The sequence below is a fragment of the Solanum lycopersicum genome, chromosome 4, assembly GCF_036512215.1.
Source record: "Solanum lycopersicum chromosome 4, SLM_r2.1".
In the NCBI taxonomy this organism is placed as follows: Eukaryota; Viridiplantae; Streptophyta; class Magnoliopsida; order Solanales; family Solanaceae; genus Solanum; species Solanum lycopersicum.
The window spans coordinates 62,297,727-62,322,712 of NC_090803.1; the positions used below are offsets into that span (position 1 = coordinate 62,297,727).

The window sequence follows — 24,986 nt, forward strand, 5'->3', positions numbered from 1 at the left end:
AAAAATTGACCAATATCTGTACTTTTTTATTTTCAATAACTCCAATTGAGCAACTATCACCATTCATAAACTTATTAGAAATGCTATAAAATATTTGATATAATTTTAATTTCTCTTTGTTGTCGATTTTAAAATAATTTATCAAGGTCGATTATATTTATAAAATCGGAATAGTCGTCAAAGGAATAACATATAATGAAGAAAATGAAAAAGAAAAACATTTGGTGGATGAATTCGAAATGAGATGGGGTTAGGCATTTTTTTTTGTTATGAAGAGGAATGGTGATTATGGAACAAGAGAGAAGAAGAAGAGAAGAAGAAGAGAATAAGATGAAGAAAAAAGGGCAGTAAGTTAGAAGGGATGGGGTTAGGTGGGGGTGAGGGAGAGGGTGAGGGGAAAGATTTTTTTAATTAATTTAATTTTTTATATATTATTAAAGGAAGGAAAATATTCTTTATTTTTTAAAATTAAATTAATGGGCCCATGTGCCACGTGTCGTAGTTCTATTCGTACTTTATGTCAAGATAAAGAGTGTGCATTACACGCACAATATTTGTAAAGATAGTTGTTATTTTATGTTCAATAGATAAATATTTATTAATATTAAAGTGTCTAATAGGTAAGAGTCTCAGTTGAGGTGTCTAAATGAATTATGCGGATAACTTTAAGGGGCTATCGATGACTTAGGCCTTAAATTTATTTATTATTAAAAATCTTATTAAAAGGTTCATGCTTCTATAAAAGTTCGAGACCATTTACTACTACTTCATATGATGGATTGAACTTCTAAGTATATCTAAATTTAATTAATTAAATAAATAAATATTTTTAATAATTTAAAAACGAAACTAATAATCATTCCTCAAATTTTTAAAACATTATTCTCTTTTTGACTTTTTTATAAACAAAGTAGTGGCAACAGACAACTTATTTAATAATAATATATTATACTCTTAATAAAGAAGTTCAGTTAGAACACGAAAATTAAACTACTCTCAATTATGGCGTCGAATTCTGCATCAGCGACAGCAGGAAAGCCCATTAGATGCAAAGGTTTGCTCTTTTTCTAACATTAATTTCTTGTATGTTTTTTTTTTTCGTCGTATTAATTACATGTGAATCACGCTTGAATGTTATCCGAATGGTTTGTTGTTGGATTAAACAGCTGCAGTGTGCAGAAAAGCAGGGGAACATCTGATTATTGAAGAAATTGAGGTTGCTCCTCCTACTTCTTGGGAAGTTCGGATTAAGATTCTTTGTACTTCCTTATGTCATAGTGATGTTACCTTTGGAAATTATCAGACGTAAGTTTATCTTTAATACTTTAAATTAGACTAATTAATCTTCATAATTTACTGCTAAATTGTAGTAATTAATTTCCTCAGGGACCAGTTTCAGCGTTCCCCAGAATTCTCGGTCATGAAGCAGCTGGGTAATTAATTAGCTTAATTTCTTTATTAAAAAAATACTAATTTTGCTTTCTTTTTTAATCGAATTTTCATTTATATATATATATATATATATATATATATATATATATATATATGTATATATATACACACACACTGCTCCTCTCATTTTTATATATTATTTAAGGCTTTAAGTCATAACATACGTTACGTCGATGAATTTTAATTCAATTTCAAAAACTGACTCATAAAAGGAGTATTATTATAGTACGGTGGCTGGAAAAAAAAGCATATATTATTTTTGGTGTTTGTGGGAGCAATTTGAGTATATCGTTAATTATTTTTTACAGATAAAATATTCAATGAGTAGAAATAAGTAATTATATATTATGAATGGGCCTCGACAAATATTAGCAAATAAGTCCATTCAATACCAAATTATGTGGCTATGGTTGATAAATCGAAGTCTTTAAAGAAAAAATATGTTATCAGAAAAGCGTGACTTACATGAGAATTTTTTTGGAAATTAGTATAAAAATTTGCAGGAAAATAAGATAAGGTCTATTCCTATGCTTGTTTTATGTTTTATTATTAATAAAACACCGCTAAACACATTCTAATGGTATAAATTCACTAATATGAGTTTTTTTTTTTGTTGGTATAGTGTGGTGGAGAGTGTAGGAGAAAATGTAGAGGAAGTGAAAGAAGGTGACATAGTAATACCAGTATTTCAAAGAAACTGTGGAGAATGTAGAGATTGCAAGTGTCCAAAGGGAAATATCTGTTCAAAATTCCCTGAGGATTTTCTGTGTGGAATGCCTAGAGATGGAAGCAGTAGGTTCAAGGACAAAAATGGAGAAAAATTGTACCATACATTATGGGTTTCCAGCTTCACTGAGTATACTGTTGTTGATGTAACACATGTGGTGAAGATGAATCCTCATTTTCCAATTGATAAGGCTTCTTTACTTTCTTGTGGGGTTTCTACAGGTTTAATTTCTATCCATATTTGCTTCTAAACAAATATATCTTTTTTTTTAATACAAACACATTTACACGTGTGGCCTTTTGATCAATAAAAAGTTATGTTATATTTAAATCTTTTTTAGTAGTTTAAGCCACACTTTTTAAACGCATTATTATAAATCAAATGTATTAATCAATTTATTTTTTTTATTTTTGTAGGATTGGGAGCTGCATGGAGAGTTGCAGATATTGAAGAAGGTTCTATTGTAGCTGTATTTGGACTAGGAGCCGTGGGACTAGCGGTAACTCCATTTATATCTTGAGTCTTCACAATAAAGTTCAAAAAATAGTTATGCTTTTTCTACGTGAATTTTATTTCACTAGGAAAAAAAAATTAACGATAGATAATTTTTATATCTAAATAATATACTAATTCTATTTAAAAATAAGTTTGCAATTAATGATAAAAAAATATGTTAGCTAGTGACGGCAGTGGCGGACTCAGGATTTACATTTAGCTAGGGGGTTTGGAAAAAAAAAGTGATGTTTAAGATTTGAGGTTTGAACACTTCAAGCACTAAATCAACCTCTAATCTTATATTCAGGAGGTTTAAAATCAATACATAAACGTAAATATTCTTAATAATACCTTAAATATACAACGTAATTTTTCGCCGATGAACCGCCTCAGACTCTAGGTCCGCCAATAGCTACGGACGATACAACGACATATTAACAACGAGTAGCTAATGGTTATTTTGGGTGCATTGTTTGTTTTTAAGTATATTATAAGTAAAATTTGAGTCAAGAAGTAATCATAACTGGGATCCGTAAGGATAAAATTTTGTAAATCATAAATCAGGCATGACTCATTTTAATTGAATTGACTATCCGTTACATACATGATACATTTTATCTTGATTGTGACTGAATCTTCATTTATTTGTTTGATTTGTGTTATATCCACCAAAAGAAAAAAAAAACTAAACACCCGAGTAATTTGTTCACCTTAGCTTATTATAACATTTTAAAGTTTAGTAAATTATTGTTTTGTACGTAATAAACAATTTAATAGGTCGTACAAGGAGCTAAGTTACGTGGAGCTTCAAAAATAATAGGTGTTGATTTAAATCCAGAAAAATTTGAAATTGGTACGTATTATTACTTAAGCTTTTAAAAACATTCTTCATTTTACTTATACAAAAACTAAAATAAAAGAAGAGGATATTAATTGTTTTTGAAAATGTATTTAAATGTCTAGGGAAGAAGTTTGGACTAACAGATTTTATTAACCCTACAACATGTGGTGAGAAATCGACTAGCCAGGTTTGTTTTTTCATTGTTTAATTTGTGCTAGATAAAACAATAATTACCAATTAATTTGTGTTATTAAATTATTAATTAAGTTTAGTGATAACAGATAATAAAAGAGATGAGTGATGGTGGAGCTGACTATTGCTTTGAATGTATTGGATTGGCCTCCTTAATGCAAGAGGCTTTTACAAGTTCTCGAAAGGTTTACTTGATCCCTTCTTATTTTTAAGGGCTTAATTGATTTTATTTTATATTTGCCTTAAAAATCTATTAAATATTTATAGATTATTAATTTATAGTTCAGTAAATATACATTAAAACTCAAAACTCATAAATTTTAAAAATCATAACTCTAATTCTAAACGTCCTGATTTGAAACAGTTGATTCATGATATATATAAATTTCCACTAGTCATGTTTCTTTTCGTCAGGCTTATTTCAAGTTACAATGTTATACAAATATGTTAAAGAATGATAGATGGATGGATTCCTTGTAAGACTTGAGCAATGCTCCTTCCTTTTGAATGTGAATTAAATCTAAAATCTGATTTTATAAAATATAAATAAATGAACATACTTTTTATTAAGATGAACGAAAGAATCGAAACATTGATGTTGATTTATAATGGTAGGGTATTGGAAAGACTGTAATACTTGGAATAGAGATGCACGGCACACCGTTAAGTATTAACCCTTATGAATTGGCGGCCGGAAAAACTATTACAGGATCCATGTTTGGTGGTGTCAAAGCTAAACTTGACATTCCCATTTTTGCTAATCAATATTTAAATAATGTAAGTTTCCTTGTACTTCTTGTTATTTTATTACACCTTTTCAATTCAATAATTCTAGATTTAATTTATTGTTGTGAATATTATATACTAAAAAGGTTTAACGAACCTAGCTACCACATATATAATTCCAAAAGGATCGTGGCACTTTTAGTCACTCGATTATTATTTAATTTTTCTCATGACATTTAATCGATTAAGAATATTTTACCTTTTTGAATTAATTGAATGTGCATTTTATCTGCTTGCCGTTTGTGAGTATTCACAATTCAGAGGTGGAATCAGAATTTTCGATAAGAGGGTTTAAAATCTAAAAAAATAGATATACGAAATAGCCGAAGGCAGTGGCGGAGTCAGAAATTTCTTAAAGGGTGTCCAGAAATAACAACTTGTTATGTTAAGGGTGTCCAAAATAAGTTATTTAATCATTTCGTATATCATTTTACTTGTATATGTGTTAATTTTTTTCCGACTAATGGAGTCCAATTGGACACCATTGACATTACGTGGCTATGACACTGATCGTAGGGGGTTCGACATCTACTATTTATACCTAAAAAATTATTTTAACCATATAAAAACAATATAATTTTCCGTCGAAGGGAGTTCACGTGTGGCTCAGCCATAATGAAATAGGGATTACTTGATAATGTAAAGTTAGTTAAGGGTAGTTAAGGAATTTTAGGCAAAGTGGTTAAGTCGGTTAGAGATGAACAGTGTATATATATCACTGTTCCATTGCATTCTGTTAGCAAGCATTTTTCTCATTGTATTGAAATAAAGATTCTTCTTCTTCCTCTTCTTCTCAAGGTGCTCATCAATGGAGTTTTAGATTGAGCAATTATTCTGAATTTAACATGGTATCAGAGCCTTACACCTACAATTGTGAGGTTTATTGAAGTTGATTGTATGAACTCAAGCTTCGTCTAGCTTCATCAATGGCGACGACAAAGTTCGATCATAATCACGCACTGTTTTTGCACCCTTCCGACACCACTGGTGTTTCTATCATTCCAATGCAGCTAACAGGATCCGATAATTACTCTGTATGGAGCAGGGCTATGAAAATTCAATTGCTTGGGAAAAACAAGCTAGGAATTGTTGATGGCAGCTGGAAAAAGGAGGATTTCGGGGCTGAGTTAGGGCATCAATGGGATCGATGTAATGCAGTTGTTCAAGGATGGATTATGAGTTCTGTAACTAGGAACTACACACAGGCATTGTCTATGCAACTAGTGCAAGAGCAGTTTGGGAGGATCTCAGGGATCGTTTTGACAAGGTAAATGCATCTCGAATTTATCAACTGCATAAAGCTATAGCTATGACTGTACAAGGTAACGATTGTATTTCTACATATTTTTCTAAGCTAAGGAATTTATGGGATGAGTTTGCAAGCATTATACCACCTTCTTGTCAATGCTCTAATTCAAAGGAATTTTCTATGCATTTGGAAAGACAAAAACTAATGCAGTTCTTAATGGGTTTAAATGAGAACTATGATCAATCGCGCAGTCAGATCTTAATGATTGAATCCACTCCTAACATAAACAAGGCATATGCCATGCTTGTTGAACGAGAGAGTCAGAGGTCTATGGCATCTTCATCTTTAAATGGTGAAGGAATAGATGTGGCAGCTCTCATGGCAGGGAAGGGGTCATTTCATAAATACAACAGGGGAACAGTTCCACAAAATTACAACAAGGATTCTACATCACAGCCTACATACTATAATAAGGGGAAGAAAAATTGGGATCTGAAGTGTGATTACTGCAATATGCAAGGTCATGTGGAGAGTAATTGTTTCAGACTTCATGGATATCCACCTGATTGGAAATTCAAAAAGAAGGGAACTGAAAATACTAATAATGCCTACAATGTTCAAACTGAAGGTGCTAGTGCTAGAGGTAAGAGCATGGATTCTTCAGTTAATGAAAATCTGCAAAGAGCACCTCAATTGACTACAGATCAGCATGGACATATCATGAAGATGCTAGATGGAAATGTTTCTACTGCTAACATGGCAGGTATGGTCCAAAATCTTATGTCTACAACTACAGGTTTGAAATGGATCATAGATAGTGGAGCAACAAATCACATGATCTCTAATCTGGATTTATTACATAATGTGCATACTATTAAGACAAATCAGAATAGCAAAGTACATTTACCAAATGGAGGTGTGACTTTGGTAACTCATACTGGAGCTTGCAAAATCACAGAAGCAGAAGAGTTACATGATGTTTTGTTTGTGCCAGAGTTTCATTATAATCTTATGTCTATATCAAAGGTTACAAAAGAACTCAACTGTTTTGTGTCATTCTATCCTGGATTCTGTTTATTCCACGATCTTACAACTGGGAAACTGAAGGGGATTGGTAAAGAGAAGGATGGCCTTTATTTTCTGGTTCAACAACAAGGTTTTTCTAACTCTGGAGTTCATGACACTATTAAAAGCTTTGCTGCGCATGATGACAAGGAAAACATAATGTTGTGGCATAAAAGACTTGCACATGCTTCTATAGGATCTATAAAGAATTTGCGAGGATATACATTTGATGATTGTAAAACAGTTTTGAGTGATTGTGAAGTATGTCATCTTGCAAAACATACTAGACTTCCTTTTAATAATAGTAGTAATAGATCTACTGAGAGGTTTACTTTGCTGCATTTGGATGGATGGGGTCCCTATAATACTCCAACCTTTGATGGAAATAAGTTTTTCCTTACTATTGTTGATGATTTCTCCAGAATTGTATGGGTATTTCTATTGAAGTTCAAGAGTGATGTATTGCAGACTCTTAGACATTTCTTTAAAATGGTTGATACTCAATTCCATACATCTATTAAAGGTGTGAGGACAGATAATGGAGGGGAGTTTATTAATAATGCTCTGCAAGATCTGTTTAAAGAGTTGGGGATTATTCATTACAAGATATGTGCTCACACACCTCAACAAAATGGGGTTGCTGAGAGGAAGCACAGGCACATTCTTGAGGTTGCTCGAGCATTGAGGTTTCAAGGACATATTCCTATTCAATTTTGGGGTCATTGTATCCTTACTGCAGCTTATATAATCAACAGATTGCCTTCAACTAATCTGGAAGGAAAGTCACCTTATGAATTGTTTTTTGGGAAACAGCCTTGCATTACTCATTTACGAGCCTTTGGTTGTCTTTGTTTTGCTAGTGTACTACCTCGAGCTGATAAATTTGCCCCAAGAGCAATCAAGGCAGTGTTTATGGGTTACTCCAATGTTACCAAGGGTTATATTTGTTATGATATGCAACAATAGAGGTTTTTCATTAATAGAGATGTGGTGTTTCATGAGGACCAATTCCCATTCCAACAATTTCCACAAATATCTGATCCTTCTTCTCATATATTTTCCCATTATCCTGCAGCATCATTACATGATGAATATTTTACTGATGTTTCAATCCACTCTCCTGATTTACCTCCTAATTCTTCTCCAAGCTTACTTCATATTACTCCTGCTCCATCTCCTATAGATACTAATGCTCCAGTTTCAGTTCCTTCTGTTTCTCAACCTCTCAGAAAGTCTTCTAGACTCTCCAAACAACCACTTTGGCTGACAGACTATGTCTCCAATCATTCTGCTGGAAATGCTTTATATCCTCTTGCTGCATCTATTTCCTATGATCATCTATCTCCAACTTATCAAACATATTTACAGGCTTTTTCTGCAGTTGTTGAGCCGACCTCTTACAAGGAGGCTATTCTTGACAATAGATGGTTGGAAGCCATGCAAGCTGAACTGCAGGCTCTCCATGATAATCACACTTGGGATTTGGTACCTCTTCCCAAGGGTAAAATTCCTATTGGATGTAAGTGGATATATAAAGTCAAGCTAAAGACTAATGGTGATGTTGAGAGGTTTAAAGCTAGATTGGTTGCAAAAGGATATACTCAAAAGGAGGGGCTTGATTTTCATGAAACTTTTTCTCCAGTGGTTAAAATAGCTACTGTTCGAACTGTTCTTTCTTTGGCTGCACAATGCAATTGGTCCGTCCATCAGTTGGATGTTTATAATGCCTTCTTGCAAGGTGATCTTCATGATGAAGTATACATGCAATTGCCAGAGGGTTTTGACAGTCAGCGGGAGTCTGGACTTGTATGCAGACTTGTCAAATCCCTCTATGGACTTAAACAAGCAAGTAGACAGTGGAACTTGAAGCTAAGTGAAGCATTGTTAGAATCTGGTTTTATTCAAAGCAGTTTAGATCATTCATTATTCATTAAAAGGACAAGTTCAGACATAGTGGTGATCCTAGTGTATGTTGATGATATGTTAGTAACATGAAGCAGTCTGAGTCTCATAGAACATACAAAAGTTGTTTTGCACAAGGCATTCAAGATCAAGGATCTTGGTGAATTAAATTTTTTTCTTGGAATGGAATTCAGCAGATCAGCAAAAGGCATATTGATGAATCAGAGAAAGTATGCTTTGGAGATCATTTCAGATTTAGGATTAGGAGGAGCTAAACCAGCTTGGACTCCTCTTGAAGCCAATGTGAAACTGACAACTCAAGAATTAGATTGTGTCACAGGAGAGCAAAATGATGAACCTTTTGAAGATAGAGAATTGTATCAAAGGTTGGTGGGAAAGATGTTATATTTGACAATGACAAGGCTGGATATTGCTTATTCAGTTCAAACACTCAGCCAATTCTTACAAAATCCAAAGAAGTCACATTGGGAAGCAGCTTTGAGAGTGATGAGATACATTAAAAGAGAACCAGGACTTGGAATTTTATTGAGTAGCAAAAGCTCAAACAAACTAAGTGTGTATTGTGATGCAGACTGGGCATCATGTCCAAATACAAGAAGATCAGTATCAGGATTCATAGTTAAACATGGTGAGACATTGTTATCATGGAAATCAAAGAAGCAAAATGTAGTTTCTAGAAGCTCAGCAGAGGCTGAATATAGAAGTATGGCAAATGCAGTTTCAGAACTAGTATGGATAATTGCTTTATTAAAGGAACTGGGAAAGGAGATGGAACAACCAGCTATGGTGTATAGTGACAGTAAAGCAGCATTGCAAATAGCAGCCAACCCAGTGTTCCATGAAAGAACAAAACATATTGAAATCGATTGCCATTTTATAAGACAAAAAATTCAAGAAGGTGTTATGAAGACAGAACATGTGGGTTCTAAGGAACAACTTGCAGATATTCTAACTAAGGGACTGCCTAGATTACAACATGAATGTTTAGTAAGCAAGCTTGGTGTGCTGAATGTATTTACACCCACCAGCTTGAGGGGGAGTAATGAAATAGGGATTACTTGATAATGTAAAGTTAGTTAAGGGTAGTTAAGGAATTTTAGGCAAAGTGGTTAAGTCGGTTAGAGATGAACAGTGTATATATATCACTGTTCCATTGCATTCTGTTAGCAAGCATTTTTCTCATTGTATTGAAATAAAGATTCTTCTTCTTCCTCTTCTTCTCAAGGTGCTCATCAATGGAGTTTTAGATTGAGCAATTATTCTGAATTTAACACCACTGATTCACATAAGTTTATTTTAATTAATTACCAATTGTTTCATGGATTAAGTTTCAAATGTGTTATATATGTTACGATGGTTTTGTAGTCGTCGTGTATCAGAAGGATCAAATTTAGAATTTACTAACGAGGGACCAGAAGTATTATTATTATTATTATTATTATTATTATTATTATTATTATTCCCATGCCAAATTAATTTATAAGTAGTTGATGCTTTGTGTTTGCAATATTGGGTAGGAGTTGAACTTGGATGGATTCATAACACACGAAGTTATCTTTGAAGATATTAACAAAGCATTTGACTTACTTGAAGCTGGCAAAACGTTGCGTTGTATCATTTGGATGGGCAAATAATCCTGTTAATTTAAGCTTTCTATCTATTTGTGCTTTGGGATTTTTTTTTAAATCGATGTTCTACAAATCGCTATTATTTAATTTACTAAAAAGGAGTTAAATATTTTTGTATTTATCTCGTTTTATTTATGAGATTTGAATCTCAAAAATAGTACCTTTAATTATATTCTAGTTCTATGAATGAGACTTATGCTTGTTTGGATGGTTTTTACCTTTTTCAAATATATTTACTAAGTTCAACAACAATGTATACTTTTCTTTTTCTAAAAATATATATAAATAAATTAGGATAGATGAAGGGAAAATGAAAGAGGGAACTGTAAGGCCTGAATTGAAGTATCACTAATAAGATGAAGTTCAAATATTCAATCAACTCATTTATTATGATCCTTAACAATAATATACTTGAGATCATTAGATATAACAAACAATAATAATTTAAATATGAATGAATATATTATCACGTGCATAATTAAGAATATTATTTAGTCTTGAATTACTATTCATCTCACTATTTATATTATAATATATAATAATAATAATGAGATAAATTATTTTATATACGATGAGTTATAGTACTTTTTCTCTCTTTTAAAAACATGAAATTCACTTAACATATTAGGTGCACTTTATTTTATCAGGCCAATCACATGATCCTTCCCTAATTTAAAGTTGCCTCACACGCAGCTGTTGAATTTTCTATATATTCTACCGAGATTCCATCTTTTTTTTTTTTTTTATAAAAAAATAAAATTCCCACTATCAAACCTCATTTCATTTTCTATATAAATTTTAATTATTTAATTAGTTCAATTTTAATTTTAAAAATTAAGTGACTTTTGAGAAATGGAATAAGACAACTAATTTAAAATATTTTACCAGTTGTCTTATTTATTGAAGATGTTAGATTAGAGAATATCACAATAAAGTCATGGGCTCAAATTTTGCAGGAAAACCCATAAAATGCAAAGGTTTTCTCTTTCTCAACATTAATTTCTTAATTACATCCAATTTGGTACGTAATTAATATAGTCTAACTGTATGTTTCTTTAATTAAACAGCTGCAGTATGCAGAAAAGCAGGGGAACCTTTGATCATTGAAGAAATTGAGGTTGCTCCTCCCAGTTCTTGGGAGGTTAGGATTAAGATTCTATGCACATCCCTCTGTCAGTCTGATCTTAGTTTCTGGAAATTATCAACTGTAAGTCAACTTTTAAAAAAGCAAATTATTTTTAATTACACTAATTAATCTCTATGTTCTTCATAATTTCTTGTTAATTAATTTCCTCAGGGACCATCTTCTGCTTTCCCCAGAATTCTTGGTCATGAAGCAGCTGGGTAATTTATTTTCTCTATCTAACAAATGACTCCAAACTTTCAATTATAGTCAAACTTGTCAAATCGTGTCATTTGTTTTGATATTTTTGTTACTATAGTAAAATATTGTTATTAAAAATATATGATTTAATCAACGTAAATCCACTCAAAACAAGTCTAACAATCTCTATTAGTAAGTGAATGAATTATAAATTTGAACATATATGCATTGGCTCGTTGTAAACCTCTGATGCGGACTATTTATAAAGTTTGGGCAATCCTTCTCCATTTGAACTAATTTTTGGGGTGTGAGTTAGACCTAAGAATTAATTTAACAGGGTATCGTAGCATGACTTGTCTCACCTGATATTGGAGAACCAAAATCAAAATTGTTTACGCACCAAATGATAAGCACTGGACGTGAATGAAATGTTAAAGAATGACAAAAGTCTCACATCGATGATTTATAAGGTGGATGAACTCCTTATAAAGTTTGAACAATCCTTGAATTAAGCCTAAGACTTAATTTAACAAAAATTTTACCCCAAGTCTAAAAGTAATCCGGTAGAAAAGCGAATAGAAAAGATAGGCTATGAAAACTAATTAACCCCACCCAAGAGAGGAACGTGCCATATGAAATTAATTTATTTATTTTTTCTTCTATGGTTTAGGGTGGTGGAAAGTGTAGGGGAAAATGTAGAGGAAGTGAAAACAGGGGACATAGTGGTGCCAGTATTTAAAAGGAACTGTGGAGAATGCAGAGATTGCAAGTCTCAAAAAGGGAATGGTTGCTCTAAATTTTCAGTTGAATATCGTTGTGGGATGCCAAAGGATGGAAGCAGCAGATTCAAAGATAAAAATGGAGAAAATTTGTACCATACATTATGGGTTTCCAGCTTTACTGAGTATACTGTTGTCGATGTAACACATGTAGTGAAGATGACCCATGATTTTCCCATTGATAAGGCTTCTTTACTTTCTTGTGGGGTTTCTACAGGTTCGTTTCACTCCGTTTATTTTAAATTGAAAAAAACTGCGATTTCATAAATAAAAATTATCCTTCATAATTTGTTAATTGCAGGACTGGGAGCGGCATGGAAGGTTGCACAAGTTGAACAAGGTTCAACTGTGGCAATATTTGGTCTTGGAGCTGTGGGACTAGCGGTAACTATAGCAGAAAACTTTAATACACATCTCGAGCCATTCAAAGTTTCAATCAAACACTTCAACTCGACTAACACACATTTGTTATAATGTGTAACAGGTTGCCGAAGGAGCAAGGTTACGTGGAGCTTCAAAAATTATAGGTGTTGATTTAAATCCTGAAAAGTTTGAAATTGGTACGTATTTACTTGCTTAATAATATATACTTCATAGATCCCACCTATAAAAGACTAAAATAAAAGAAATGCTATTAATTGTTACTGAAAAATGGATTTCAAATAATGACCAGGGAAGAAGTTTGGACTAACAGATTTTATTAACCCTACAACTTGTGGTGAGAAATCTACTAGCCAGGTTTGTTTAGTTATGTATTTATTTATAGAGAACTTTCATATATAGTCATTTAAAAATAATTAATTACTCTTCATAACTATAGTATGATAATTACAATTTGTACCTACATGTTATATGGAGGAGAAAGGCGAGCGAGACTGTGGGAGAGAGGGGGGAAAAGAGTCTGAGTGACTGTGAATTGTATATGTATATTGGTCAGATAATTGTATATTATACATATGTATTTGTATATATAGCAAGAGAGATTGGGAGAGGGAGGAGAGAGGCGACCGAGACTGGGAGATAGAGGAGAGAGGTGAGCGATATCGAGAGACGGGGGAGAGAGTCGAGCGAGAGGGGCAGAGAGTGGAAGAGAGGTGAATTATATATGTATATAATTGTATATTATACATATACATTTGTATAAATGGCAAGTGAGATTGGGAGAGCAAGGAGAGAGGCGAGCGAGATTGAGAGAGGGGGAAGAGACGCGAGCGAGAGAGAGAAGAGAGTGGGAGAGGGGTGAATTGTATATGTATATAAGTTAAAAAATTGTATATCCTAGCGAATTATACATATACAAACATGACTAATTATACAAATTCGAAGTCAGGCCACGTAATTAATGTATAATGTTAATCGCGAGTGATAATTGTAGAAAATTATAGCTATGATGAGTAATTAAATAGTATAACTTTGCTTAGCAGCGTAATTTTTCCTTTATTTATTTATTTATTTATTTATTTATTCTATAAGTAATTAATTAATTTGTACTATTCAATAATTAATTGATTTAATTGTGACAGGTAATAAAAGAGCTGACTGATAATGGAGCTGACTATTGCTTTGAGTGTATTGGATTGACCCCCTTAATGCAAGATGCTTTTACCAGTTCTCGCAAGGTTCAATTTTCTTGGCGTCGCTTCAAATTATTTATTGTGTTTTTTAAATATAATTATCTCAAATGATTTATCATTTTAGAAGTTTAAGCAAAAGTCATCATTCTTTTTCTCATTATTCATCAATTAAGAGAAGACGATACATAGATAAGGTAAATATCAAATGAAGAGAGATTATATGACATAAATAAGGATAATAAAGTTGAAATCCTTCTTAACTACATAAAATATTATGTGATTTACTTACCTATAATAAATACTTGAGAACATAAACAAGCTTTTTCAAATTATAAGTGAAAAGTGTCTAATATAAACACTTTATTATGTATTCAGGTTAGAATAGACCGTACTTCAAGCATTTAACTGAAATATGTATGTTTAAAATATTGTAGGATACTGGAAAAACTATATTACTTGGGATTGAGATGCATGGTGCACCATTAAGCATTAGCCCTCTTGAGCTGGTGTTGGCTGGAAAAACCATCACAGGATCCATGTTTGGAGGTGTCAAAGCTAAAGTTGACATTCCCATATTTGCTAATCAATATTTGAATAATGTAAGTTTCCTTAATTATGGCACTTCTTTTATTATCAAAAAACTATCATATATATATATATATGTGATATCTCAATCAATATTGGATATCACTTATGAAACTTGTTTTTATACTTTACCATGAAATAATTTTCTTGATTTCTAAGAAACTTATTTTCTTAAAAAAGATATTTGCTGAAATATTCTAATTAATAAAATTTACATGGAAAATTGAAAAATATTAGTAGTATAAGGTAATATTTAATTCCATACTAGATATACATTATGACATGTGATGGTTTTGTTTTCGATATGTTGGGCAGGAATTGAACTTGGATGGATTCATCACGCATGAAGTGAACTTTGAGGATATTAACAAAGCATTTGACTTACTTGAAGCAAGGAAATCACTGCGTTGTATAATTTGGATGGACAAATGATATATATCATCCTGTTTTTATATATATAAAAATAAAACTCTTCATATACTGCAAGGGAAAATTAATAATGTATTCATGGGATATTCTACCGTACAATTACTGCATTTTTGTACAAAAATGCATTTTCCGATTTATGAAGGTTCAATACTTGCAATTTCTTATGTCATTGGGTGAATTTCCTTTTTTGAACACAATTGACGCAGGAACCCAGTTTAACCCACACCTACTGCAACCTCTGTCCTTTAGGTGAGCACTTTGTGTGCACGGCCTGCAAATTAAAAGGGATGTAAACCGCACTAGGCAAGTGCTATGTGACAAGCTCAACTCAGAAAGCATTAAGGCAGAATGCACTAGGCAAGCTCTATGCGATAGGCTCAACTCAGAAGGTATTGAATCAGAGCACTTTGTGCGCAGGAGGTAATGCAATAGGCTCAACTCAGAAGGTATTGAGGCAAAACACCTTATGCGCACCGGGTAAACCCCCACCGTATAGTGGCCTACAAACTAACAAGGATATATACGTAAATCATCACTGTGTAATAGCCTGCAAACTAAAAGGGATGTAAACCGCACTAGGAAAGTCTTATGTGATAAGCTCAACTCAGAGGGATGTAAACCAGGAGGCATTAAGGGGGGATCAATCCCGAGTCATTCGTGTATATAATCACCCTCCAAACTAATTGATCCACCCAAGGACAATATTTTTTATTTTAAAAAGTTGTTTAAATATAGTATTTGAAAAATAACCTTTTTAGACAACATTAGACTAGAATATTGAATAATATTTTCTCATATATTATTCACTTTTACAGTAACAATATCAATAGATTACTGTTCAACGGTTGCAATAATTTATTTTTTCATAATTATTTTTGTAATAATTCGTGATTTTAAAAAAAAAGCAAATGACAGAAATCACATACTTTCGAGGTAAAATTACCATTTGTCCCTTATAAATTTATAATTACAGAAATTCTTTAAAATAATATTATAATATAAGCGCTGATACATTAATCTGATGCACGAGATACATTAATTGTTAAATAAGATACATATATTTTATACATAATATTAATATAATGTATATTTTATATATGATACACTAATATGATGCGCGAGATATATTAATTTAATGCGCTGATACATTAATCTGATGCATGAAAATGAAGAATTTTAAAAAATTTATAAAACAAATAAAAAATAATGATAATAGGAGAATTTAAAGGTAAAATTTTTGTTATTTTTCCTCGGCAATTCATAAATTACTAGGGTGAGAGAGAAAAGGTCATCTAATAACCAGATTTCCATGTCAAATGAGACAAATTAGGCTGATTTGCTTTGCCCACTCATTGGGTCATACAGCCCAATAACTACAGAGACTTCAAGGCCCATGGGCTTCACCTCGAGATGTGAGCCTTTTCAAACGGCAGATCAGATGCTTCTCCATTTTCTCTCCCTATCGCTCCCATAGACTCAATACTGACGAACTGAACATTCTACCAGAAAACCTACTTTAGCTATTGTCTTGGTCTAAGTTTGGCCCATCGGCCGCCGTCGCAGCTGAATTCAGCCATGGCCGCAGTCGATACCTCTAATGTCGCATCCTTATCTGAGGTAAATACCAACTACTACTACAATTTTCATCTTTCTATTTGGTTTGCCTTTTCTTATTATAATTCATGATCTATTTTATGCTTTCTTTGTCCATAATTATTTTTTTAAAAAAAAATACTTGTGATGTTTTGAATCTGGCAATAAAGAGGATCGCACGAGCTCGATCTTCAATTTGTTTTTTTAGTTCTGTGTGAATGAAGATTTATTTATTTATTATTGAATAAAGGTGTTAGTTTTGGAGAATGAATATAAGAGCATATAAAAAAAAGATGTTATTCTCCAGTGTTGTGATTTCACTAGGAATAGTTCTGATTTAGAAGAATTTCATTTTGTTGTGAATTGCTTGAGTCGCTTTTCATCTGTTAATGGGATTTTGATTTATACGATCCGTTGATGGAATTTGAAAGGTTTAAGGAGTTAAAAATCTGTGTTAAACCAATATGTTTGAGCATATTGTCAGTTAAATTTCTATGATATGGTTGTTAATTGTTTACTTTTGCTTTGAATTTCTTCACAAAAACAAAATTTTGATCAGAAGCGATTGAATTACTATTGAAGTCAAATCTTGAACTAAAGCTTTAGTGAATACATAGGATTGTGCTTAAACTAAGTGAAGTACAACCTTATCAGCTTGTGTTCCCTGCTGCGGGGCGTCTAGCATGTTCTGGTTGTGTATAGAGGTACACATTGCTTGGTAATGTGGAATCCTCAACTGCCAGAATGCTGGACCTTCAAAAAGGACAACAAGGTGAAGTGAAACATTCTAGAGAAGAGTCCTAGTAACAAATAGCAAAAGAACCCATCTTTTATTCCCATCTTTTATCCATTTTTTCTCTCTTCTCCATCTTTTAATTTAGATTCGTAAAATGTGATTCTTCTCGCATGGTTCACTTAATGGCTCTCCCTACTAAATGCACACCTTCTTGAATTGCTTGCCCCTCGCAAGCAGCGCTTTGCATTGATCATCAGGTAGAGAAATGTGTTCTAACATCTTTTTTTCACCTATTGGGAGCTTGTATCTTCCATATTGACATGAGGATTTAATGCTACAATCACATTGTTGACTTTCTTATCTAAAATTTCTGGGCTTTATACTAGTTTTTGGATTACCATTTGCATTGAGATTTTCTTTGCCTTTGATAGAGTTTTTTCCTGCAAATGACAAATTTTGTCCTATCCATGGAATTGCAGCAATACTTACTGAAAGACCAAGAAGAGAAATCCCCAATGACCGCAAAACCGGTTGAAGAAACTGAGGTTAAGACCCCTTCAGCTGCTCCAGCTGAAGAAGTTCTTTCCAAAACTGAGGAGGCTCCAGTGGTTGAGAGCATCAAAACGGCCCCTGCACCTGAGGAAAGCAGTGAAGCTGTAACTGAATCAGCTGAAGCCTCTCCTCCTGTGGAGGCTTCCAGTGATGAAAGCAGCGAAAGTACTGAAGATGAGACCTCAGGAGATCAGGAGTCTGCTGTTGAAACCCCTGAGATTAAGGTTAGATTTAGTTAACCCTCAATCTTGACTCCATCTTACTAGCCAATAGCATATGCATTGACTGTCTTCTGTTGTTTATATCATGATTGGCAATCAGCTTGAGACAGCACCTGCTGACTTTCGCTTTCCTACTACAAATCAGTCGAGGCACTGCTTTACAAGATATGTTGAGTATCATCGGTCAGTTTTCACAGTTATTTACAATCTATTTCTCTTTTGTGTTTCTTTCTGTTTGAGTTATTTTAATCAAATAATAAAATCTCACTTATGTATCATTGGTTTGTCTTTCAGGTGCACAGCTGCAAAAGGTGAAGGTGCACCTGAGTGTGACAAGTTTGCTAAGTACTACCGATCCCTTTGCCCTGGTGAATGGGTATGTTTGTTTTAAAATTTTAGACCATATTTATATATTTTTGCTAGTATGCTAAGTAATCTTGATTTCCATGTTTTACTAAGATTTGGCAAATGTGGGATATATTACGTTGTGGACATCCACTAATGAGACTTTATTCCTGTTTAGTATTGGATGGAGTAGATTCAAAGAATAATATGGGATTGAGGGATTGAGACTGTGAATTTGAAAATGATAGAAATTATCATCACTGGGGTCATTTGGCTAATGAACAAGTAATATTGGAATTGTAATGCAGAGGATCATATGACTTTTTAGTGGAAAATGCATTATTTTTAAATGCTCAGTTCATTGTATTAAAATTAGATATATAGTGTATAAGTAGAAGTGTGTTTAGTTTTAAACTGATTAAAATTGTTTACAGCCATATCCTTGGCCTTCTTAGTAGTTTGTGTAGCAAATAATGTTACAAGAACCAGTCAGATATACTCACCTAACATGAGTACAAATTTAAATTTCAAAATAAAAAAAATATCGAAAAGGATAACGTTTACAGAAGATTGAGCAGAAAAAGGCTGCACTCTCTATCTCTTTTTTGATGCAATAAATTTTAGAAAAGGAATGACATCAGTGTAAGCTGAAGTTCTGTGAATTAACGGCAGAGCCACTGCAAACATGCAAAACCAAAGCAATACCCTAGTTAATGCAAAGCGGCCATGGTAAAGTTGATTGATGCTGTTGGTAGGGAGGGAGTTTACAAAACAAGGAAGAACACGAGAGATAATTTACTTGCGCTAAAATTGAGCAAAAGAGATGTCTTTTGTGAATTAGAGGCAACAAAACAAGTGAATTTATGGAATAAAGGATGGCATGATGTTGGCAAAATCCAAATTGGGAGCGGGCCCGCAAGGAAGGGGGAAGGAGTTGTATATCTGCTCACGTTATCTCTTTGTAAAGAGGAAAATGGATACTCTTCTGTTTTTTATATCAAAGGGAGCCAACCTGTGCCAATATCTGGGTGCATGATTGGAGATGACACTCTTGGAGATTATTTCATATAGCATGAAATGGGAACCCTACATCCGTTGGCATTTGAGTTCACTCTTACAATCTTTTTTTTAAAACTGTAGGAAAAGACTTGGGCTTGTGGATTTGAAATCCCTATGGCTATCCAAAGAGGCCCAATATGTCATCCTAGTTAAAAATTTTAGGAGGCAGTCAGGTAATATGCCAGCAAAATGACATCCACACATTCCACAATGTGGATTTATAGATTTTACCTGAAGAAGATGCTTTTGTCATATACATTCTGGAAGCTAGTGGTGAAGAGTGGGAATTAAATGATGTTAGCAGTGGTTTCTGGTGTTTGCTGTGTCTGGGGCATTGTCGTCAGCAGTTGATAGTCATGAAATTACTAGTAGAATTTGATCTGTCTTTGTTGCTGTTGTTCAGATCTAGACACAATGAAGCAGTATTTTGGTTGGTTGTTTCCACATCTTTTTCACAAAGGAAGCATCTACTACATAATGATAATCATCCCCTCTTCTGTATACTATCTTGTGGTAAACAAGCACCTTTAGTTGCCACTTGTTAGTGAAGTTAGCAATTTGTGTATCCTCCGGGGTAGTGATTGTGGTGGACATGGCTGAAATGTGCAGTATTGAAAAGCTTACAGCTATGATCTAAAGTACAAATCAAATCAGAGCCAGGATCAAATGTTTGAGTGTGGACTTCTTTTGGGTGGAGCAGAGCAAATATTTAGTGAGGCTGATACATTACTAAACTAACACATTGCCTAGTAAGGACTAGCCAAAAGAAAAACCAGCTGTGTGTATGCGTGTTTTCCAGGATACCAAATCAGTTCTTAATAGACTGTTTTAATGGCTAACATGTGATATCTTTGTAACTTGTTAACTTTCTGGTGGTGATTCTTTTTTTTATAATATTACATGCCGTTAACACTTTCATGTTGTCAGCTTCATGTGTTCTTCTTTGCTTTTTTTGCAGGTTGACAGATGGAATGAGCAGAGAGAGAATGGAACCTTCCCTGGACCATTATAAATTGCAGTACCCAAATTGTTCTCGTCCATGCTGCATCTGAATTCTCAAATGAATTGGGGGCTCCATTTTTGTTTTTAATAAAATTTGGCGTGCTTATTGGATCTAGCTCAAGCCTTCAATGAGTTTGCCGTTACAACAAAGTTATTTTGGATCATCACTTGAGTTATCCTCTTCCTAAATACAATTTATGAATCGATTTCCTGTAGTTTATCAGTGATGAATCATCTAGTGGAACCTGTTGACATTTTTATAAATGATGTGAACTGATCATTACACAAATAATTGCTTACCAAATATTTGCTCATCGAGTTTAATCATTGTCTTCCTCATTATACGAATAAGTTTATTGTTTTAACGATTGTCCAAAAATGAAAACCCGCATTTTTGAACGTGATATATGCTCGAATCAGCGTTAAGCTTTTTACAAATACTGCAGTTATCACCATTAGTACATGCACTCTGTGCTGCTCCCTTGTGACGTTAGAGAACTCTCTGAATCATTGCGTAAGTACCCTACGCGTGATTAGATTTAGTTTTTCTTTGGTACTTCCTTGACGTTTTGAGTAGGAGTAAAGAGGATAGATGTATACACCAAACGACGTAAACTTACAATAGTAAATTGATTAATGGGGTAAGTATGCATATCATATCAACTAGGTATTAGCACTGGGTCATGTAAGTTTTACTTGGGATGAAAATAACTGATCGCCCCTGAGCTTCGCCTTTATGGGCAGCAATCTTGGTTCATGCAAGGCGTTTGTTCGCCAAGTCTTCAGGCATTTGGGAATAGCAAGAACCAGAAAATTCTTGGGGTTATCCAAAATGATTAAGAATTACCAGGGTGTATCACCAGAGAGATATGTTTACATAGAGCGAAAAAACATGATGAAATTGGGGATACGGTCTGATGATACAGGTGAAAGTAAAATTTCTTAATTTGACTTGCACACGCAAACAGAATAGACAACCAAATTGGAGTGCAAACAGAAGGAACTCAAGATATAAGGACGGCAGGACTTATGAAGGCATTCCATTTCTTAATTTAAAAACCAACTAGAATCGGGGATAGCAATTGAAGCAACGAGGGCAGCTAGAAGTTTCTCACGAAGATTGTGCCACTCATTATTTTCAAATTTACTGAGGGAGAGGGAGAGAGACGACCATCATCTCTATCCAGGTATGATCATAGCTTCATTCGCTAAACCTTCAGAATCATCACTAGCATTGAGGTCTATTAAAACAAGCTCAATGTCATTTGCAAAGTTAAACCCTGACACATCCTTAATTTTACATCAATCTTCCTGAAGTGCTCTGTGAGTCCGATCTGTTGAACATGGACCATCCGTTATAGAACAGAAAGAGAGTGGTGTAGAGATCGACTAAGTATGCACATAACTAGAGTATATTGTGGGTTAAATCTATAAAATCCAAGAGATCTTCTAAAAGCCAACTCTAAGATAGTCTCCCATAACAGCCTGAATAAGATCTGATATGTTCCACTCCAGAGGTAATTCCTTAACTCTGAGTCGAAGCTACTCTGCACGTTTTTTGGCAGAAGCCATCAAATAACAGAGTTAACTCGGAGGAGCAGTTTGCACATCCAACCTAGCTGAAGAAGAGCTACTAAAGGAAAGGAAAATAAACAAGGAACCTTAGGCTATGTAACCCCAAACTCAATTCCACCAAATCCTTCCTTTTAAACTACAGGTCTCAGCAACATTCTAATGAACTCATAGTAGTGACAGATGAAGCAGAAATGCTAACCAATCTTATATAGCAAGATATTCAAAAGAAGAATCCAAAAATGACGATACAAATAAAATATCCAGTACCTAACATTCCAAGATCCACTTATCCATTTCCTCATCTCAGAAACAACAAAGATGAAAGAACTTCCTGGTTGCAGTTGCAGAATTCTTTCCATCAAGACTCAAGAGTGAAAAAGCAGGAAAACCCCTATCCCCTTAACTAGCCAAATGTACATCGGCTTTGTGCTGGCAGAGCTAGAATCCTAGAATTTCTTAAAAACAAACCAGTAAAATACAGTAGCATTTATCAAAAATCACTGTTTGCACTACGATGGCATTTAGACAACCTCCATTGCTCCGACACTTAATGTTACTGTTAAGTATCTTCACAGAAGTAAATTTTTACAGATTTCCTCCCTCAAGTAAAGGACACTATTTTCTAAGGAACTCTACTATTCTAGAAGCAGATTAAAATAAAGGTCTAACAAATTGATGTGAGGAGGAAAGAACTACATCCAACTCAAGTGTTGGTCGAGAGGCTGAGTAAATAGCTACATCCAACTGCTCTAACGGTGTCCTTTTCTGACATCCCTAGTCATACAAGGAAACCGATATGTTTGTGGCCAGATGCATGGAATTCAACCTTAATAAAACTTCTGTACATAAGCTGATCCAAGAAGGAAGTTCACTCAAAGCTAATTCATATATCCTTACATACCAACATAAATGACAGCATCAAACTAGAAGCCCTTAACACCAACTGTGATTCTGTTAACCCATGAATCACCAAACTTAACAGGCAAACATTTGAATGTGAAATAAGCAACTGTAAGATAAATATTGTTTATATCCAAATAGGAAATCACACATAACAAGATCCAAAATATTCTACTTGTAAAGACAATGAGCTGAAACTACACAAAATGAGCAATTAACAGAACTACAAGCAGAAATAAACCTAAAAAGGAAGTTTGCCTGAAAATAGTTTACTCTTTCTAGATATCAATCCCAGAAGCATTCATAGCTTCATCCATCAGCTTCCCTTGCTCAGCAATTAGATTCACCCTCCTCAAGCACAAGCGAGACTCAGCTTCCTTCAAAGATGTCGACTTTTTCTCAATCTCATTCAACTTCTCAATGCTAAGCAACCCAGAATACTCTTCAAGCCACTTCTCCAGAGCAGCAACACTTCCCCCACACGAAATCAAATTCAAATTAGGTGTAACCTCCACGGTCTTCTCCATCTTCGCACTCAGTTTCTCCTCCTTCACTACATCCAAAACCCCATCATCTTCACCTACACTGTTGTTTCGTCCCTTACTTGCAGTTTCATTCTCCACTTGAACAACTTCAACTGGAACTTTGTCAGTTTTCTCTTTACCCCAAACCTTTTGAGACAATTCATAGGCTTTTTGCTCGTGGGGCTTGGAGAAAGTCCTTTCCTTTCCCTTCTTCTCTTTCCCAGCATTGTTTTCATACTTCTTCTTCAATCTTCTTATCTTGTCTTGCAACTGGGCCTTAGACACATCTACGTGCAAAGACTTTTTGATGAAATCATGAAATGCACTCAAATCCGCAACTGGGTCGGCTTTTTTCTTCGACCTGTAATCAGTCATGCCCTTCAGGATAGCAATTTCGTCATCTTCACTCCACAATCTCTGAAACAGCTGCCTTTTAACGTCATCAGTGGGCGTTTTCGCCACTGGAGTTTCAATCTGTTTCTCTGATTTCTTCTTAGACCTCTTCGATTCCTTAGCTTCACCGTCATCCACCGGGCGTTTAGTTCCGACAACAGCAGTGGACTTCTTCGGAGAAGTGAGTTTTGAAGTAGCATCTGCTTTGGATTTAGGTTTCTTCTCAACGATAGGCGCAGCTTTTTTCGGCTCATCCATGGGTTTGGAAGCTATGGGTTTAACAACCGGGTTTGGTTTCTGTGTTTCAGGATCCGGTTCGGACTCGGAATCAGATTCCTCTTCGGTAGAAGAAGAGGAATCATCCTGAGGTTGTGGCTTCTTTGGAGCGGCAACTGGTGGTTTTTTCGGGGGTTGCTCTTGTTCAGGTTCCGATTCCGATTCTGATTCCGATCCCGATTCAGTATCAGCGTTTCCCGGCGAAGAAACTTCCATCTCCTCGCCGGATTCTTCTTCTTCTTCTTTCTCGGGACGACTCTTGGCCATTGTAGAGTGTAAGCGATTAGGGCAAAAGAGTGTAGCTGCTGCCTCCTCTTAAATAAAGTGGGGGAGGCTACTGAGAATTAAACACTTAAATTTTCAAGGTTATTCAAATTAAAATTAGTTCAAAATTTAAAAGAATACTATTCTTTCCATCCAAATCTTTTTTTATTTATTTGTTTTTTTTTTATGAATTTTCAGAACTATATTGACGAAGGAACAAGTCTATTATCCATATCTAAAAAGACAATCAAAATTAAAATTTAAAGAAATAGAAATAGAAGACATAACCCATTTCCTCTCCATAAACATATTCATTTGTTTAGGGATTTTTAATTCTCGTCATTATGGCTTTTATTATTGTTACCTAAACCCTAATCCTTAAACCCTAAACCCTTTATATGTGAACCTCTTATTTTCCAACTCTTTTATCATTTCTGCCCGACCTCTTGTTAATTTCATATTTGGTCTTCTAAATTTTATCAACATATACATGCTTA

The 24,986-nt window shown here is 34.1% G+C and overlaps 4 protein-coding genes across 4 annotated transcripts; 3 read left to right on the plus strand and 1 right to left on the minus strand.

Annotated features, from left to right (window-relative positions):
• Positions 1–987: 987 nt before the first annotated feature.
• LOC101244075 (alcohol dehydrogenase-like 1) lies at positions 988–10,564 on the plus strand. The gene is given in 11 exon segments (XM_004238484.5): positions 988–1,054; positions 1,167–1,286; positions 1,289–1,305; positions 1,387–1,433; positions 2,075–2,400; positions 2,596–2,678; positions 3,452–3,527; positions 3,638–3,702; positions 3,797–3,892; positions 4,323–4,484; positions 10,248–10,564. Coding segments are annotated over 11 exon segments (1,161 nt in total). The 5' UTR covers positions 988–1,002; the 3' UTR covers positions 10,365–10,564.
• Positions 10,565–11,106: 542 nt separating this feature from the next.
• On the plus strand, positions 11,107–15,213 carry LOC101244369 (alcohol dehydrogenase-like 1). The gene is made up of 10 exons (XM_069296465.1): positions 11,107–11,335; positions 11,426–11,565; positions 11,656–11,702; positions 12,353–12,678; positions 12,763–12,845; positions 12,946–13,021; positions 13,135–13,199; positions 13,985–14,080; positions 14,470–14,634; positions 14,936–15,213. Exons 1-10 carry the CDS (start codon positions 11,296–11,298, stop codon positions 15,050–15,052), a joined length of 1,155 nt encoding a protein of 384 aa, XP_069152566.1. The 5' UTR covers positions 11,107–11,295; the 3' UTR covers positions 15,053–15,213.
• A 1,133-nt stretch (positions 15,214–16,346) lies between these two features.
• On the plus strand, positions 16,347–20,881 carry LOC101262715 (cytochrome c oxidase subunit 6b-1). The gene is made up of 5 exons (XM_004237890.5): positions 16,347–16,666; positions 17,858–18,154; positions 18,252–18,334; positions 18,446–18,527; positions 20,514–20,881. The coding sequence occupies exons 1-5, from the start codon at positions 16,625–16,627 to the stop codon at positions 20,565–20,567; spliced, it is 558 nt and encodes a 185-aa protein (XP_004237938.2). The 5' UTR covers positions 16,347–16,624; the 3' UTR covers positions 20,568–20,881.
• A 2,263-nt stretch (positions 20,882–23,144) lies between these two features.
• On the minus strand, positions 23,145–24,679 carry LOC101263019 (GLABROUS1 enhancer-binding protein-like). Its single transcript, XM_004237891.5, has one exon. The coding sequence runs from the start codon at positions 24,490–24,492 to the stop codon at positions 23,311–23,313; it is 1,182 nt and encodes a 393-aa protein (XP_004237939.2). The 5' UTR covers positions 24,493–24,679; the 3' UTR covers positions 23,145–23,310.
• Positions 24,680–24,986: the final 307 nt, after the last annotated feature.

Bases quoted from the DNA above. Each gene is read 5' to 3' on its own strand.
- LOC101244369 (XM_069296465.1), top strand. From the start codon at position 11,296: ATGGGCTCAAATTTTGCAGGAAAACCCATAAAATGCAAAG. The intron at 11,703-12,352 runs GTAATTTATTTT...TCTATGGTTTAG, and splicing joins CTTGGTCATGAAGCAGCTGG to GGTGGTGGAAAGTGTAGGGG. The intron at 13,022-13,134 runs GTACGTATTTAC...AATAATGACCAG, and splicing joins TCCTGAAAAGTTTGAAATTG to GGAAGAAGTTTGGACTAACA.
- LOC101262715 (XM_004237890.5), top strand. From the start codon at position 16,625: ATGGCCGCAGTCGATACCTCTAATGTCGCATCCTTATCTGAG. The intron at 16,667-17,857 runs GTAAATACCAAC...ATGGAATTGCAG, and splicing joins ATGTCGCATCCTTATCTGAG to CAATACTTACTGAAAGACCA. The intron at 18,528-20,513 runs GTATGTTTGTTT...CTTTTTTTGCAG, and splicing joins CCCTTTGCCCTGGTGAATGG to GTTGACAGATGGAATGAGCA.
- LOC101263019 (XM_004237891.5), bottom strand. From the start codon at position 24,492: ATGGCCAAGAGTCGTCCCGAGAAAGAAGAAGAAGAAGAATCCGGCGAG.